This window comes from Nylanderia fulva, unplaced genomic scaffold, assembly GCF_048542155.1.
Source record: "Nylanderia fulva isolate GAGA-0341 unplaced genomic scaffold, ASM4854215v1 Scaffold22, whole genome shotgun sequence".
NCBI classification, from domain to species: Eukaryota; Metazoa; Arthropoda; class Insecta; order Hymenoptera; family Formicidae; genus Nylanderia; species Nylanderia fulva.
The window spans coordinates 1,230,418-1,247,944 of record NW_028190285.1 but is presented as its reverse complement, the minus strand read 5'-3'; the positions used below and the strand labels follow the sequence as shown (position 1 = coordinate 1,247,944).

Sequence of the window (17,527 nt, the reverse complement as noted above, 5' to 3'; positions counted from 1 at the left end):
CAATCATTCTTTTATCCTAAATCTATAAACGATCCGTAACTATCGCATGGTTGTAACGATCGTTGCGTAGCTTTATTGGTCAGTCGTAAAAATCTCAATTGCGATAATTGACTCCATCGCGTTTGTGCATAGCGCAAAAAGGGTTTCCGATTATATGCTCTGATCCTTATCGGTTTTACACTCCTTTCCTATGTCTTAATGTTCCAGCATCTACGCAAAGAACCGATAGCTTTCCCGGGTAACGTAATTTCTAACAGTGTGTGCCCGAGCATACACGTACGCCTTTATGTAAACGAAGAAAACAAGCATGGTTTTTATAGGTCAAACAAGATAATTTCAATATAATCGTTTTTGTAGATGGCTATACACATAATACATAATAGCGCATATTATGACTTTAATTTATATATTAGAGTACTTTAATTTATATATTTATTTATATTTTTGCGGGGCACATTATTCAAAAAAAGATATAAAATTAGAAAGATTTATAATATCTGAATTCAAATATAGAATCAATCAAGAAGCACAATTTACGTTATATTTGATACACCGTGTATAAATTTAGTGCCACTTTATCGACTTCCTGCTGCACCTGTGTGCATTAACTCTCACCTTAACTATATAATAGCATCTACTGTCTTTGGATGCACTACCTGAATATCATTATCGTGTCATTTATTAAATTGCCTGCCTGATATCTCAACTGCTGAATTGCAAAACAAGAGGAGAATGCTTTGGATATCGAGATTGTTGACATTGCAATATTCTGAGATGTAATAAATATCACACGCCACAGAAATATATTCTTCTTTTTTCGATAAAAAAAGAGCATAATAAAAAAACTTATATTTATTTATATGTTTTTTCAGATATTAATCTGAAAAATTTAAATATTCCGACAGAATATGAAATAAAGATGAATATAAAACTGCGTACAAAACCACCTTCTATAAAATCGCAATGCAAAAAAATAACTGTATATTAAAGCGCGGTTCACAGCATGAATATTCGCGGATTAAAGATAGAAAGTTCAAAAGGTTGCAGTGTTGAAGAACCAAGCCTTGTTAATGATTCACCACCCTTTCCAACCTACCATGATTTTTGCGCGATATTGCGCCATTCCCATGCATTTTTCTTTTTCACCTTGAGATGCATCAGTCACTGAATATGTACACGCAATATCGCGAATAATATATCAAAGCCAATGCACAGGAGCATAGACGAGTGGCTTCTTCGCGAAGCCTCGACCGACGTTTCCTGTTATCTTGCGCGCAGTGATGATAAATAGCAGATAGAATACGCGCGATACGTTTGATGATACGAATAGAGAAGAGAGAGAGAGAGAGAGAGAGAGAGAGAAAGAGAGAGAAAGATCAGATCTTCAATACCGACTTAATTAAGGAGAATGATCGCGATTATAGCACGTCGCTGTAATCCACCTAGTAGTTACGCGTAATGCTGATTATTCATTGTCAATTGGATTGGCAATGCAACAGTGCACCATCGGACGCCTCTAACAGGAAATCGATCGACGGATTAAGAACAGTTATTCTGAGATCGCCACCGATTTATAATCGCCGCCACACCGTGCGCTCTTAATCTTATTCAATCATCTAGTGCGCTGTAATAATTATCCCGTCCATCGAATAATCCCTCTTTTAATCGTTGGAAAAACAGAATTAATCTTGGAGGAAGCACATATAATCTGACATGAAATAAAATCGTAAAATAGCCTCGTTGATTAAGTTAGAACTGCTACGTTCTTCATCTCAAACATTGCGCGATTCGAGAATATAAATGTAGCTCTAAAATATACAGAAATATCGACCAGAGAGATATATGTTCGAACCGAAGGCAACGCTTATTTTTTCAAAAATGGATTAGTTTTATATACTTTTTCTAAAAGTACCAGTTACTTACTTTTGTACTTTTTATCAATTCTAGCTGTCGATTCTATTCCTCAACATTTCCCTTTCATTTATAATCTCCTAGAATCACAGGAAGTTGTAGACAAGACTGTCCACAACAGCTGATTCAATTTTCCTAAATGTCAGCGCAAGACGCGGTGAAAACTGTCTCCTCGCTTTCGCGCGCTCTCTATCTTTTCTTCTCTCCTTTTTCTCTATTTCGAGCGTACTTGACTATCCGTTGACCGTGGCACTAATGAAGAGTACACGAAGGGAGGATGCTCCAGCCGTCTAGCCACGATGCCTCTCCTATGCAAAAGGAATGGGCGAGGTTGCCAGGGTGACGGCCTGCCGGCGCCCGACTAAGAGGGTCGATACTACGACACCGACGTCACCAATTCGTTCTTCGTATCTCAAAGATTATCCCATTCGCTATCTTTTGTTCGGATCCTTGAAGAGGACACTGTGGGCTTCGCGAAGCAATTTGATACGAATAAAATTCCGAAGCGTTAGAGAAGAAATTGCGTTGTATTTTCTAGTAAAAGGGTATAGTATATCTTTCGTTGATGTGGAGTGATAAAAGCACTTCAGTATCATTTGTAGCTTATAAAATTATATAATTAAAAAATAATATAAAAATCATTTTTCATATATATATATGCAGTCAGCTGATGATTTTTATACATAATAATTTAAAGTTTTGTTCGTATCAAATATTATATAAAATATATTCAAAAAGTCTTGATTGTAATTATGACTTTTGTGTGTAAAAAAACCTCATACTTTTTCTTTGAAAGAATACAATTTTGAGAAGATAAAACGTAATGCATAACTACACGCAAATCGACACGCTGCGATAACTTCATAATGCGACCATATTAAAGACGATAAAGATAATATGCGTGGCGCGTTCACTCGCATTCATACGTTTATTTCTCGAGTAAACGGACCTCGTCGACCGATTCTGGTGATTCGAACAAAACGGCGACGCCGTTATTTCGCTGCGGTAAGAGCTTCAAAATTTACGATTTGTCGAGTACCGTATACGTGTCCTAGTAACCTGCAACCAACAAAGGAAAGAAAAGCAAAGGCATTGTTATAAGTTCGTGGAAGTATGAAAATAATCAGCTGACCTCTCGCCGGGCATTATCGAATTGTATCTCGTTATTCATCATTGTAATGATTATAATAAAAATATGTTTCAAGCGTTAAAAATTTGTGTAAAAAATACTAAATTTTAATTTTTAAGTTTCCGTCGATGTATACAAAGCAACGATCTCGATTCTTTGCCAACCAAGATATTTTGAACAATAAAGGATATCCGAACTGATTGAAACAAGTTGGAACAAATATTTGTTGCTAATAAAACTCTAACATCGTTATTAATGTACATTATTTTCTTGTAATCCTAACACATATTACACAAATTTTCTAATGTCAATTCCCTAATTACATTTCAATTCTTTTGAATGTAAAGATGCAAGATACAAGGAATGATGAGCAACTAATCTCGCTAATATTCATGAGTAACCACGATTCATAAAATTTTACGACATGGATATCTCACGAACGGCTCGACTTTTTTGTGTTTATGGATACGCATCTCGCAATTTCTCGTGACGCTAAAACAAAGAAAAATGCTTCGTAAGCGCGAAACAGTGTTTATTCGTGTTGAAAGATCGAGTGATCAGTTCAACATGAAAACATTAACAGCCAGTCATAATGGCATGAATCTGCGATGCTCTTTCTTACATAAAAGATATCCCCCCCCACACATTTATAATCCAAAAACACCTTAAATAGACTATACTATCACTATTCATCATAAATTTTCCCTCAAGCTAATTAAACTGAGTTTGTGCGCAAATTTTTCTATCGCGAACAGAAATCATTCATGATGCATATAATAGAGCATGATTATATGAAACATAATTATTATAAAATAATCTCATACTTCATATAATAAAACTTTCAATTTTTTGTTTCAAAAATTATTACACATAAATATATTACTAATATAATATAAAATTATTAAATATAAACATAGATGCTCGTGTTATTCGAACGATCATTCGTGAAGATTATGCAAACCGCAATATCCAGTGTCAGTTTGGTTTGAATGCATTCCGATTGCAGATTGCATCGGCAAACACGATCGAACAGAAGGGTCTGATATTTACGTCAGAATCTGCACGTATATTCAACATGTTTGCGAATCGTGATCGATGTTTGTAAACGACCGTGCAAGTGATCACGACAGTGTGTGGTCAGACCATCTTGACGAATTACGATTCCGAGTGTTGCAACAAGAAAGGCAAGGAAGAAGACGAACGCGACGCGTTACTTGTTACACGTGATAGGAATACAAATTTATAACGAATAATATCACGAAATTCGCGCGTGATTTTTGCAAACCGAATACAAATTTCTCAACCTACATTTAATCATACAGATGAAGTACTTTTTGTTAGTATAAATAGACGGAAATACTTTCTAATCAACAAGTAACATTGGCAAGAGCTAAACTTTGTGGCGCACTCTAACAAAAACATTTATATAGATTATGATATTATTTAATGAACTTTGATTCGCGAGAATAGGTAAAATACAGTGTTTATTTTTTGTTAAGTTTACGTATCTATTTTTTTATTAGAGCAAAGTATGAGCTTTTTGATTAATGGTTACCAACCATGCTACGTTGGCCCAGTTAAAGTGCCGTCTGAAAGTGTAACTAATTAGACACTTTCGAAAGTTACCGCAGAGTCTGACGTGACAGTGTTTCATTCAATTATTTTATTGCGGATATTAATAGATATAATTGCTAGAAAATTTTCATTCTATTAATAACTTACGGTAATATACAAAAAAATTATCACGTATATTTGTGCAATAATTAAATATAAAAAAATATGTAGATCTAAAGTATGTGTGTGCACATCAATTACAAAATATTTCCTAAAACTTTTATGAAATAATTTAAGAGAATTCAACTTGGGAATTTCGAATGACTTAATTTATAGAATTTAGTTTTAAAAAGAAGCCAAAGAAATATATTAATCGGATGTAATAAAATTTTTTCCCGAAATTTCACCATATTTTCGAACTTTATGTTCATTCTTCGCGAAACTTCACAATATTTCAGGAAATATGAAAATATTATTTTATTGACACTTTTGTTGAAGAAGTTTTATTCTCAACAAAGTTTCAAACTGTGTGTGGTACGTGACGATGTTAACAAACGAGCTTCCTAATATTGTTTTCGTTGTGAAGTCTAGCATCTCTAGAAGTCTAGAGTCTAGATTTATCAAACAACAAGTTAAATTTATATACAAATATATATATATATATAGTTAAATAAATTTCAGAGTAAATTCATTTAATAATTTTTTCAACTAAAATAACAATTATAATGGATAGAAAGTCAAGTGGTAGAATGAAATAAAATTCTGAGCAGAAAACGATTGAGAAATATTAGCGTGAAAGATAGCGTGTACAATTATTGCGCTACTGTAAGCATACAATTATTGCAGTGTAAAATCTTGATGCTTGCTTTTTCGTCACGTTTCCGTTTTCGCGCTAGACATATCGGCGCAGCCGCGTCGAACCTGTCGTCATCGCTCGAACGAACAGCCATTGCGAAACGCGAAGAAACAGCCGCGGTCCGTCGATCGCGATTTGCGTGGGCAGTTTCTAAGGAGATACGGCCATGATTTAGAAGTAAGCGTGCACGAGACAGCGCTAACCGTAATATCGCGAAACACAGTCGTGTATAAAATTATGACCTGTCAAAATCAGCTGATCGCGAGCCGCGCACCTGCGACAGAATGAACAGATTTTTAAACACGTGTTATATCTTGTTTTCATTTCTCATACGACATTTGCAGAGCTAACTAATCACTGATTAATTATATACATTAACTACATCATTATTCGTAAATTACGATTAAACGAGATAATGATATCGGCATCAAATTTAATCAGTACTTACCGTCAGTAGTAGAAAAGCTATTGATTGGGTACGTACATAAAATAAAAAGAATGTACATATTTTATACATATTTTTTCAAATGTGCACACACGCTTAGCATGTTGCAACATTATAAGATATAAACTTTCATAAGTTAGCTAATTTATTTCTTTCGATAACGTGTAGAATATATTATATCGGACCGAGTATCGAACGTAACCAACGGTATAGTTTTGTTTCATTTATTGTTTATTTGTACAATGAGAGAGATATTTCTCCTTGTACTGGAAAATTGACCTGATTCTATGCTCACTGTTATACTAGACAATATATATAACCGAATATGTGGGATGTTCATTACAACGATTTATTCAGCGATCATCGTTATTATTCGCTTTTTAGGTCAACGATAACATGATCTGTTAAACACGTCACCCTGTGACCGGAATAGAGAGATTCTTCGACAATGAGATCGCCGTGTTCGATCCTCTTATTATATCGGAGCGTAATTAACTTGAGCACGGGACGTCGCAGCAAGGGTTAATTGCATAGAGCCGAGAGAGGCTAATTATCGAGGGGAGAGTAATAAAGAGAGTAATGAATCGATACACGAAATGGATGATACTCTCGATTTCTCTCGCGAAAACGACCGATGCCTTTTCGTTCGAGTAATACAAGTAATGCTGATAAATTCGAAAACCTCTCGAGAGCCGCGCTTTCTTCGGTCATTTCATTTACATGCGAGCGTATTCGGAAAAATCTCGAGCCTCCCTCGTTTTCTCGTCCGTTGTCGAAACAGGACGATCGGCAAAAGCGGGTCAATTCGTTCCATTTAAAGTCTCGGCATCGATCGATTACGATCTCGACCGTGATTTACGAGCTTGAATGCACGTCGCTACGAAAGAGAAACTTCGCGCGCGCGCACGTCAAATCGATCTTTTGTCACACTAACACGCGGTTGCCCTAACCCGAACCTAATTTATGACGGGACATTAAACGATAGATAGCTCTCGCGTAGCAGCCTTTGCCAGCGAGCAGACTTCTTCGACGGACGTGTCGGTCGTTTCGTCTGGCTGCACGCACTTGCACGCAATCGACATTGCTTGATTTTCCCTCATGCGTATCAACATATCTATCAGAGCTTTGATCGCGCGATTCGATATGCACTTGAATAATTTTATCGCGATATTCGCGAAAAGAGATCTCACAATCAGTGCGAATTATAGTGACAAGCTATCGATGCGAAATGTATACGCAAAATTTGCGAATAATTAAAACGCTCGACTTTTGTGAAAATAAACCTCTAAACTATAAGCTTCTAAAATTAAAAATGATTTCCAAAGTATCGAGTATTTATTTATTAATACGACAATGCGATACCATTTTTTCATTTAGTTAAAAATCTTTAAAAATAAATAAATAGGGCAAAAATATCTAATCTTCATTAAAAAAAAAAAAGAGAGAATAATATCATGTTATTGCAAACCATATTCAGAATTGAAACGTCTCTACTATTATGATGGACACACCCCTGATGCAGATAGTATCGAATCCGTTCAGTCCGAAGCACGAATGTCCGGCGGCCGTCCGGACGGAAGATAATATACAAATTGAGGGCAGTGGTTTAGGAAAATAATTCGCTTTCTCGCGATTCAACGGCCGGAAACTTGTTCGTCCGCGGGGGATTCAATTCAATTAATCGTACACATATTGAATATTTTTTACACGCTTTCTAGTGGTTCTGCTAAGTGTTAACAAGTATAGATTACTATCTAACAGAAACTTTGTAATTAAAATGAAGAATATATATACATATAATAAAAAAAATGAAAAAAATAACTGGTCATTTAGTTCCGTGTCTTGTAGAAACATTAAGATTGATTAAAATTAATTTCAAATTAAGTATACTTAATTATGATTAATTAAAATTTATTTACACGATTGTTACTAATTGTTATATACATAGAAAATTATTAAAGAAATTGGAAAGAATGTATAATTTATTTTAAAACTACGCGAATTTAAAAATTGTGAACAGAAGCAGGAAGATCTCTAAACAAATTGTTCTTTTTTATTGTCTTTATTTTTGATTAACAAATAACTGAATTTCATGCAAAAATATTTTAAACAATATTGTATAAAATTTAAATTTTTATATAGATAATCTCTTGCTTCGTTAATAGTTTTTATCTTGGACTTGTAAAAATAGCCAATTACTGCATTTATTATTACATTATCAGTCGCAATTTTATTGTAAAAATAAATTATTAATTAACATGATGCCAGTGATTTTTATATTTGTATTTTCATTCTGAAAGTTTCAGAGTAGTATATTAAAGCACTCTGTACTTTAATCTTTAAATGTATCCTGTTGCCCATTTGATAACAATTGCATCGATTCCAATTCGAGATCTTTTACTTAATTTTGATAGAATTTCAGAAAAAAGATTAAATATCTGTTTCAAATATTTCAAATATTTAAAACAGATATTAAATAGATTTGAAATAGTTTATCCGCCTAATGCTAACTGTCTAAAGAAACAGAAAAAAAATCACGTGTCACTTGAATTCTCTGACCTTGAAGACTGTAATAGGTCATATAAAGCATACGTTAAAAAAGCATCCAATTACATGCGACAAGTACAAATAGCTAGCAAGCATGACAGTAGCGGACAATACGTATAAGGAAAGTCTATGCTATTTTAACGGTACCAACAAGAGTTTCTTCCACTGGACAAATTGACCTCTTTTTTGCTTTCTCATGTGATTAGTCGCAATTTTGTAATAAAAATGCGAGTTGTTTCTGTACAATAATAACGTGCATCGCATTATTATTATTGAGAATTTTATAGAAACGTTGAAAGTAATGTCAATGTAAAACTCTTGAAATATATTACGAGATTTATAGATTATACTATTCATTTTTACTATTTAGCTTCGTTTAATAAATCATTAATTTACAGAGCACAAAATTTATAGACACAAATATTCGATTTAATCTGCAACAGTATAATATATTTCTGTGTGTAATATATTAAAAATATTAAGAAAAATATCAGATACAGCTCTGCAATAATCTTCAAAAAAAAAATAAATAAATAAATAAATAAAAAATAAAAAAATAAAAAAAAATAAAAAAAAAAAAAATAAAAAAAACCACGATATACAATTAAGAAAGATATTTTTACTTTTATAAAAATACAAGCTGCGCTATCACTTGGCAAATCGACCTTAATTGCTCTTAATTCAGCAAGAATGAAGACAATTAACGGTTCGACTATTGGGGTGCATTTCTCGCTCCGCCTCTGATAATAATTAAACTCGTATTACCAATACCCGTTGTATCATATCTACGGATTATATTGTATGCTATATCCGCTTAATTTTTCTGATTTAATTAATATTCGCGAGATCCCATTAAGCCACGTTATCTATCATATAAAACCTAAATATTTATATATAGTTAAACAATTTTATTATTCACTAAGATAGCTGATATTGCACTTATGCACTTTAAAAAGTTTTACTTTTAAATATTCAATTTACATTAATAAAATAAAAATTTCGTGCATGATATTCTATATCTTGGTTAAAAAAATTTTTGATTTTCTTTGTGAAATAACTCTTTCACTTCAAAAAAATAGAGCATTACTATCAACCGACATGATCTTAGATCTCGAATTGGAACATCGATGCAATCGTTGCCAACTGGCAACAGGATACATTTAAAGATTAAAGAACGGCACAGCATGCCTTAATACACTTCTCTGAAACTTTCTTTCAGCATGAAAGTGCAAATATAAATCACTGTCATCGTGTTAATTAATAATTCATTTTTGCAATAAAACCGCGACCGATAATATAATAATACGTGCGGAAAATGACAATGCATTTTTACAAGCGCAAAATAAAAATTATTGATGAAGTCAAGAAATTTTCTACACAAAAATTTTAATTTTATACAGTATTGTTTAAAATATTTTTGTATCAAATTCAGTTATTTATGAATCAAAAATAAAGACAATAAAATTTTTTTTTAAAGTCTCTGTTTTTGTTCACAATTTTTAGTATCGTGCAATTTTCAAATAAATTATACATTTTTCTCAATTTTTTGCATCATTTTTTATATATATATCTATGACAAAAAAAAACATGACTAAATTATGGATAGACGATCGCATCGCACCAATTTTGCGGGAGAATCGGGCCAAATCTATTTTCAGAATTCAATCGTTATTCGTGTTTCCTCATAGTCCGAGCTTTTGCCAAATGCGACTTTTCGTTAAATGAAAAATGATGCAGACTGCATCATTTGAATGTTAATTGTCAAACGGAGATTAATCGTAAATATCTTAGAAGAAACGTTTCTATGTTAGAAATAAAAAAACCTAGTGATGCTTGTAATATTGAAATAGCATCTACTAAGAGAATTATCTGGGAGGTTATTTCTTAATTTCAGTATCTTGTTTATTACAAGATAAAAATGTACGCTCGCGCTATCAAAAATGCTAAATGTTTACCTGGATTAATCATTTTCCTCCGCGAAATTTTCAACTGGAAATGTTGCTGTAAACGTAGTTTTACAATACAATCTGTGACTCACCTGTAACAGAAAATTACACATTTGTAAGAAAAAGATGATTAAGTGCATAAATATTTTTTAAATAAAATGAACTGGAGGTTTTCCATAATCAAAACTGAGATTCGTCCTATATTATACATATATGCAATAAGTTTTTATTAATGCTAACTTATATACGAAACTAGAATGTTGAGTTTCTACAATTTATTGCGAGAAATCAGAAAGTAATAAAAATTAATAATTCTTGTGATCAAAGTTTTCCATATAGATATATTAATTTTTGATCCTTTTCTCTTTCGAGAACTAATCTTGGATTTTATTCGAATCGATTTTTTCTGTAACTCGTTCGAAAGTTGTTTGCAAAGTTGTAACAGAATCATTGGAATGTGACGAAAAAAAGAAAGAGAGGGGACATTGCACATGAGAAATATATATGCGATAACACATACGCATAAGTAGTAAACAGTGGTCAACGCTCAATTACATTCCGTTAGGGAAATTTAATTGAATAGTTGCCGACACGCGTCGATAGCGAGTCGATTGGAAAAGCGCAAAAAATTATGATCAAACGCAGAATATGCCGCTCGATTTTTTTATTATTAATGAGAACAACGTGCCGCTTATGGTCATCAAATTTCCTCAATCTCTTCTTGGGTCAAATAATCCTTGGATATATGAGATACCATCTCGTTCAATATTTATTGCTAATTACAAGGCACACTTCTTATTAATCTAAATTGATAGTTATAACTAGCAATAGCCAAGTAATTGCAATTTTCTCATATCTGTTTTTAAAATTAACCTTTTACCAAAATTAAATTTGTTCATTTTTACATTTTCGTTCGTTATATACACGCAAGTTCGAATAGTACAATACTTACTATTTATATATTTAGTGTATAATTATATATTGTTAATTTATAAATTTCAACGTAAAAAGAGAGTAAATAGAATAAAAATTATTACAAAAATATTTTCGTTTACTCCAACTAAAATACCACTTTATTAAAGTCAATAGAAAAATTGATATAAAAGATTATAAATTAAATCCACTGAAGTCTTTACATAGGATTCTTTTAACGAGCAACGGTATTGTCAAACATCCATCCGGGATTCACCTCCCGGAACAGAATGCGCTGCATTCGCCGACGATTGCAGAAATCTGCAGCCTCGATGGTCGACGTCGGGAGAATACACAGAGACGTCGGCTTTCGAGTTCCGCTCGCCAGACGTCGTGGTCGAGAAACCGTGTTGCCCTCGGTGGTAATGACTCGAGGTGAGAGAAGCGCGCTCGAAAAATGCGGCGCGCGCTGATCTCCAAAAGACGCATTTAGAGCACTGCCTCCTTGTCGACTGGTATCGCAGAGAATCGACCCACCTCGTTTGTAAAATTAGAACCTTTACGTGCCCGCGCGGCGCGAGCTTCGCATTCTCTCTGTTTATTACCCTATAATTCTATGACCGTGCGATATCGTGCACGGAAATCGTATTATAATATTATAAATACTGAATCGCCAGCAATAATTAATGATCATTCTAATTGTAGATCTAGACCACTGACTTAAATAGATTGAATCAAACATATGTATATGTACATGAAAGAACAGAAAACTGATGATGTTAATAACTATATATATTTTAACAAGTTTATCTATTATAATTTGGTATTTAGCCCGTTCTATAATTAATAATAACCCGTATAAAATTAGAACGTTCGACCTGGCAGAGACGCGATTGGCGTGCAACTAATTCTATACAGAGTTCGAACACCTTGGATTTCTCATCTTGTTTTTATTCACGCCACAAATATATTTTCGAATTTGGCATGTTCAATCTTGAGTCAATAACACCGGAATTAATTATAAATAATTTACGTTCCTCGACGAAAGGGTATTAGAAGTAATCGGAAAAAAATATTTTACGTAAAAATTTATTTTTATTCATTAAATTAACTTTTAATTTAATTTATAATTTATAAAATAGATAAGTTACATATCTGCAAATTGTGGTATCTTAATTTATATATTAATTTATCTAATTTCTCATACGCTTCTCGAACGTGTTTCTCAGTTCTTGAGGCCACTGCATTTTAACTGCATTGGTGCATCACCGAATTTACAGGCGCAAAATATACGCTGATCAATATGAGTTTAATTCCGACTAAATGCAAGCAATTGTAGATAATTAAATAATAACTTTTCAGAACATTATTTCATGGCTGTGTGGTGAGATAGTTATGAAACAGTTGCGCGGATATAATATGGAGATTTGTGTTTAGGGTGATAATTATTTAAAATTATCAGTATTATCGACACGATAAATTGTCTGCTACGAATCTTCATGCGGTCACTCCATTTCGACATTAGTGACCCGAATCGAATAATTTAATGATTCAGGTCCAATTTAGAGGCCTAATTATGGGAAGAAAATGGTAATGCGAGATGCAAATAAACAGCGAACCATGGTGGTAAAGCGAAAGAGAGAGAAATGTGATTGCAATGCGATAATTAACGGTTATAAAAGCCGTCTTGCGCGAGTAGAATGCGATTCTAATCGGCCACGAAGTGACCTTTTCTCTAGGAAATATTGACAAACTAACGCGTCGAATCACGAAATCGAAACAGATAACATCTAATCAAATTCCTGTAATGTTTGAATAATCATTAGAAGCTGAAATATATATTATTTCAGATTTTAAATAGCAATTGCAATCAAATTAATTAATAAAATCAACATTATTATAAATTTCTATCTATTGCTGAAATTTAATTAGATTCTTAAAATTTTATTTATTATCTCGAGGGAGTATTGGGAAACTGAAATTATTTTCCTTGAAGCCGTTTCGCAATATTCTCCTCTAAAACGATTCTCTTGAACTATTTTCAGGAGCGTGACACCGCGTCGTTACGCCTATCTCTCGTTGTCAGCTAATTAGTTGCAATGCCGCATTATAAAGCTGATTATGCGAAACGAATGGCTCGGCTCGAACGAATACGTTTATTTGACGTTTCACGGCATTTACATAATATAATTACCGATCCGACTTCCTTTGCCAACAATATATCGACCTGCGATTGATACATTAGCGTAATGCGCGTAAATTATTCTTAATCGTTTTAGAATTTTTTTCGCAACATCTCGCTGCACCTCTTAATTTGCAATCACAAAATCAAAACACGTATAATAATAAGTATAATAAGTTGCAGTTGCAAAGATTATCTGTAAAGAATTATCTCTACATCTTCCTAGTGTCAAGTATCAAAACTTAGAATTTAGATTAAAAACACGATTGAGAATGTGATAACAAATAATATCGCAATGCTAAATATACAATATACAATAAGAGTTTTCAAAGTGACTTCCCATTCTGATAACTTTATCGGCAATGCGCGTAATACATATACAATATATATATAATATATTATTAATGAGATTACGCACTCGTGTGCTTCGATATTCTTCTAATAATTAGTACGTAAGTCCATTCGATTATTGCTTCGTTCGATTAAAAAAAAACCTAAAAAAAGATCTGATTACATTAACGAGAAGAAGGAAGCGATTGATCATTACTTTTCCGATTATGAACCGGTCAAGACTTGTTCGCAATTAACGATGCAATTATATATGCAATGAAGCCTTTAATCTTAGTTTCATAACATTATTTTTTACGTTCAATATCGTGAACCTGAGATTAAAACAACTATTAATTAGAGCATTCAGTGAAATCGGCGAGATTTTAAAATCTCTTCAATTCCTGCAATAGCGTGATTTTGTGATTCTTAATGCAATTTTTCGCTATTTGAATTCACGATGACTTCTATTATCGCTGATTGTAGCGCAGTATTTTACATCGAGAAATGGCGATCCTATTATAGACACGACAAAAACGAATTTCGTAATTATGACGAAAGCTGCAATGCATCATTTATTGATTCCATTTAGCAGCGATTAATGATGGTATCGCGTAACGGATTATTGACGCTTCCCGTTTCCACTTCCGTTTCCTCTTCAAACTTTCATAATTCCGTCAATATTTTGTCTGACTCTTCGTAAGAATTGAAAATTTATAAAGAAATATAAGAAATAATTCGTCTTGATTTTTAGCGTAAAAAATAAAAATATCCTGTGCTGATAAGCGTTGTGGCGAAGTGAAATTAATTAATTCGTGTGACAAATTAATTTTTTTCTATGCTATTTACGTTTTAGATTTTTGAGATATATATTGTTTGTCGAGCGTCCTATGTATACTGTTTTCCTCCACGTGAATAATTCGTTCCGAGACAATCCGATATGCGTTTCAGAGAAAGACTGATAAACGAGCGTTCATTGGTACCCGGTGTCGATAAGTGGCGACTTGATGGATTGCTTGTTAAGGACTATAATTATACTCCAGGAATCCACCGCGCGAGATTACTCGCTATTGCGAGACAGGCTGTGTTTTCTGTCGGGTGGGCTGATTCGCGATCATCGTCTCGAATCCGATCGCATTAATCGATAACAAACGATGACTTCTGAGTGCCATCAGTCTCTCGATCAAACATGCGCCGTGCCCGAAGCCGCACGATATAATCGATGGTTCCTCGATGCGACTCGCGATGGTCCACGAGAAATGCCGTCACAATCTGTCTACGTCTTATGCGATTATTATTAGCGTGCGTATGTTGCTTAAGGCTTTCAGAATTATATGCGTATTACTTCTATATATTTTATTTTTTTTATTTTTAACGAATTTTAAATCAATTTTTCTGACGGCAAAAATAATGACAGCAATTTGTAATTGTTATAAAATATACTATGTTAAGAGTTTTAAAACAACATACGAGAAAAGAATCTGGTAGGTTTCATCAAATCAATTTAAATCCATGTCGAGTAATTTGTTAAATCGCAGTAAAGATAAAGAGTCTCTCGGAGAGTTCCTTGACACTGCTGAGTAATTAAGCGGATGCGTGACTGTCTTTAATTGGGATTAATTTGGAAAGTTTTTCGAGGAGGGCCAATGTGTATGTCAATCGGGCAGCATGCGGTTCGCAGTCGTAGATTTGCGAATAAAACAACCGTAATGAATCTGTATCAAGCCTGTGTGACACAAAAAATGAAACGACTTTTTCGACTTGGTTTTACTGAACAAAACCACCGGACGAGGTAACATAACGGCAAAATTCGTTCCAGATCGCTCGAAGCGTCGCATTAATTTCGCTGCAGGTTGACGGACATAAGAGAGGGAGAAATCTAAATACTCGAGAGATGCTTGATGGCTGCGTTTAATCCGGGATAACGTATAATAAACGAACAGAATTATCCGGAATAGCAGGTTTTCATCTTTATCGCGGAGGTGGTTTTCACCGCGGTGCAATCAGACGAGATACTTGACTTTTGAAAGTTTCGGAGTGACGAGAAAAATTTTATTTGCTAATAATACGATATCAGGTTAATAGCAATTACGATTAATTACAAGCTTTCTTTGGCTTCTCATGTTCACATCTAGAAATTATTCCTTCAGTTCCATGATCGATAGATATAATCAAACAACTTACCATCATGATAAAGAAGAATATTTTATATTGAACATGTTTTTAAATAATATCTGATAAGATTATGTACATATAATATTACTAATAATTATATAAAATAATTAGGAGATTATAAAAATGTGATTTCTTTTTTATAATCTTTTATACCTACTTTTGGTTATATTTAATTTTATAGTTACTATTATTGTTATTATAATATTATAATATACATTTTAAAATTTCTATTTTAACGTTTTAATATAATTTTGTTTTTTAATATATTCCCCAATCATATATTAAAATAGACGATAAAAATGTTAAGATGTTATTATAATGTTATAAATATCGATACTGCATTCCTCCTTCTTTAGATTAATTTTTATCATCATTATTTGTGACGATTCGTCAATTAGCTTTTTATTTCAACTGTATGATGACTTTTGGACCGTCACGCATAGTAGACGCGAATACGTATCTGAACAAGGATCTTCGACTCCATCGAGAAGCTATTGCTGTACACGTAGACAATATCTGGTTCGCGATCGCGATTCCATAGATCACGTAAGCATGGTGACGATGTTTCGCTACAGCGTTCACAAGCGGTAGCATTCCGCGAGTCACGATTCTTCAATGAAATCCCACGAAACTTCCATATCATGATTTCAATCAGATAACGTGAGATTCGTTGCGCTTTAACGCGACCTGTTTAACCTTTAATTATTGAGTGGAAAATATAATTAACGTGTTTAAATAATTTCTCTTTAAAAAAAATAAAATTTATAAAAATGTGTACAAACTGGATATAATATATAAAAAAATAAATAAAAATCTAAATAATCTAAAGATTTAATAAATCTAAAGATAAATGTCTTTTTCCTACATTCTCATTTATTAAAAAGATATTTAGAAAGAATTTTGGAAGAGCATTATAGATAATTTTACAAAAAGCAAAAATATATACATATATATACAAGTATTTTCCTTTCTTGACAAGTTATGATGTGCTATAATTCAGATACATCACGCCATAATAAAGTGACTCTGAACAAGTAAAAGCCCTGTTGACATGGACAAAAATAACTCACAAACTCGACGCCTTTAGACGACGGACGTGACGTCACGGCCGTGCCAAATACTTTTACCCGAAGCAGAACGGAAGTCGTTATTTTTGCCGCTTGTCTCCCTTTCGCGCGAATCAATGGGAGGATTTATTCACGCTAATCGTGCCATCAATCGCGCATAACGCGATGCATAAATTTGAAAAAAATAGAACCTGAATGATACATAATATTATAACAATTTCCTGATATCACAAAAAAATAATCCTCTAAGATTCAAGAAATTGTAATTTCAAAATAATTATAAAAAAGATTAAAGAAAAAATTATTTTCAATACAAGTATTTGACATATGATGTTACATACAAACTGCACTTGTGCAGAATAAACTGTGCGCTGCACATTCGAATGATTCAGCTTTTACACGAAGGCTTAATATAAGTACCACGGAGCAAGGAGAGAGTTCCACGTGCGCGAAACTTTGTGTTTCTCCGCATAGTC

The 17,527-nt window shown here is 33.2% G+C and overlaps 1 protein-coding gene across 6 annotated transcripts in view; it reads right to left on the bottom strand.

The window, feature by feature from the left end:
* LOC114932668 (uncharacterized) overlaps window positions 1-17,527 on the bottom strand; it is a 158,408-nt gene that overhangs the window by 109,325 nt on the left and 31,556 nt on the right. Inside the window, exon 1 of one of the 6 annotated variants that reach the window (XM_085482846.1) lies at window positions 10,398-10,425. The exons of the other annotated variants lie outside the window; for them this stretch is intronic. Within the exon in view, the coding sequence (XP_085338972.1) occupies window positions 10,398-10,410 (13 nt within the window). The 5' untranslated portion in view covers window positions 10,411-10,425. Of the gene's footprint in view, window positions 1-10,397; window positions 10,426-17,527 lie in introns of those variants that run through there. 6 annotated transcript variants of the gene reach the window in all.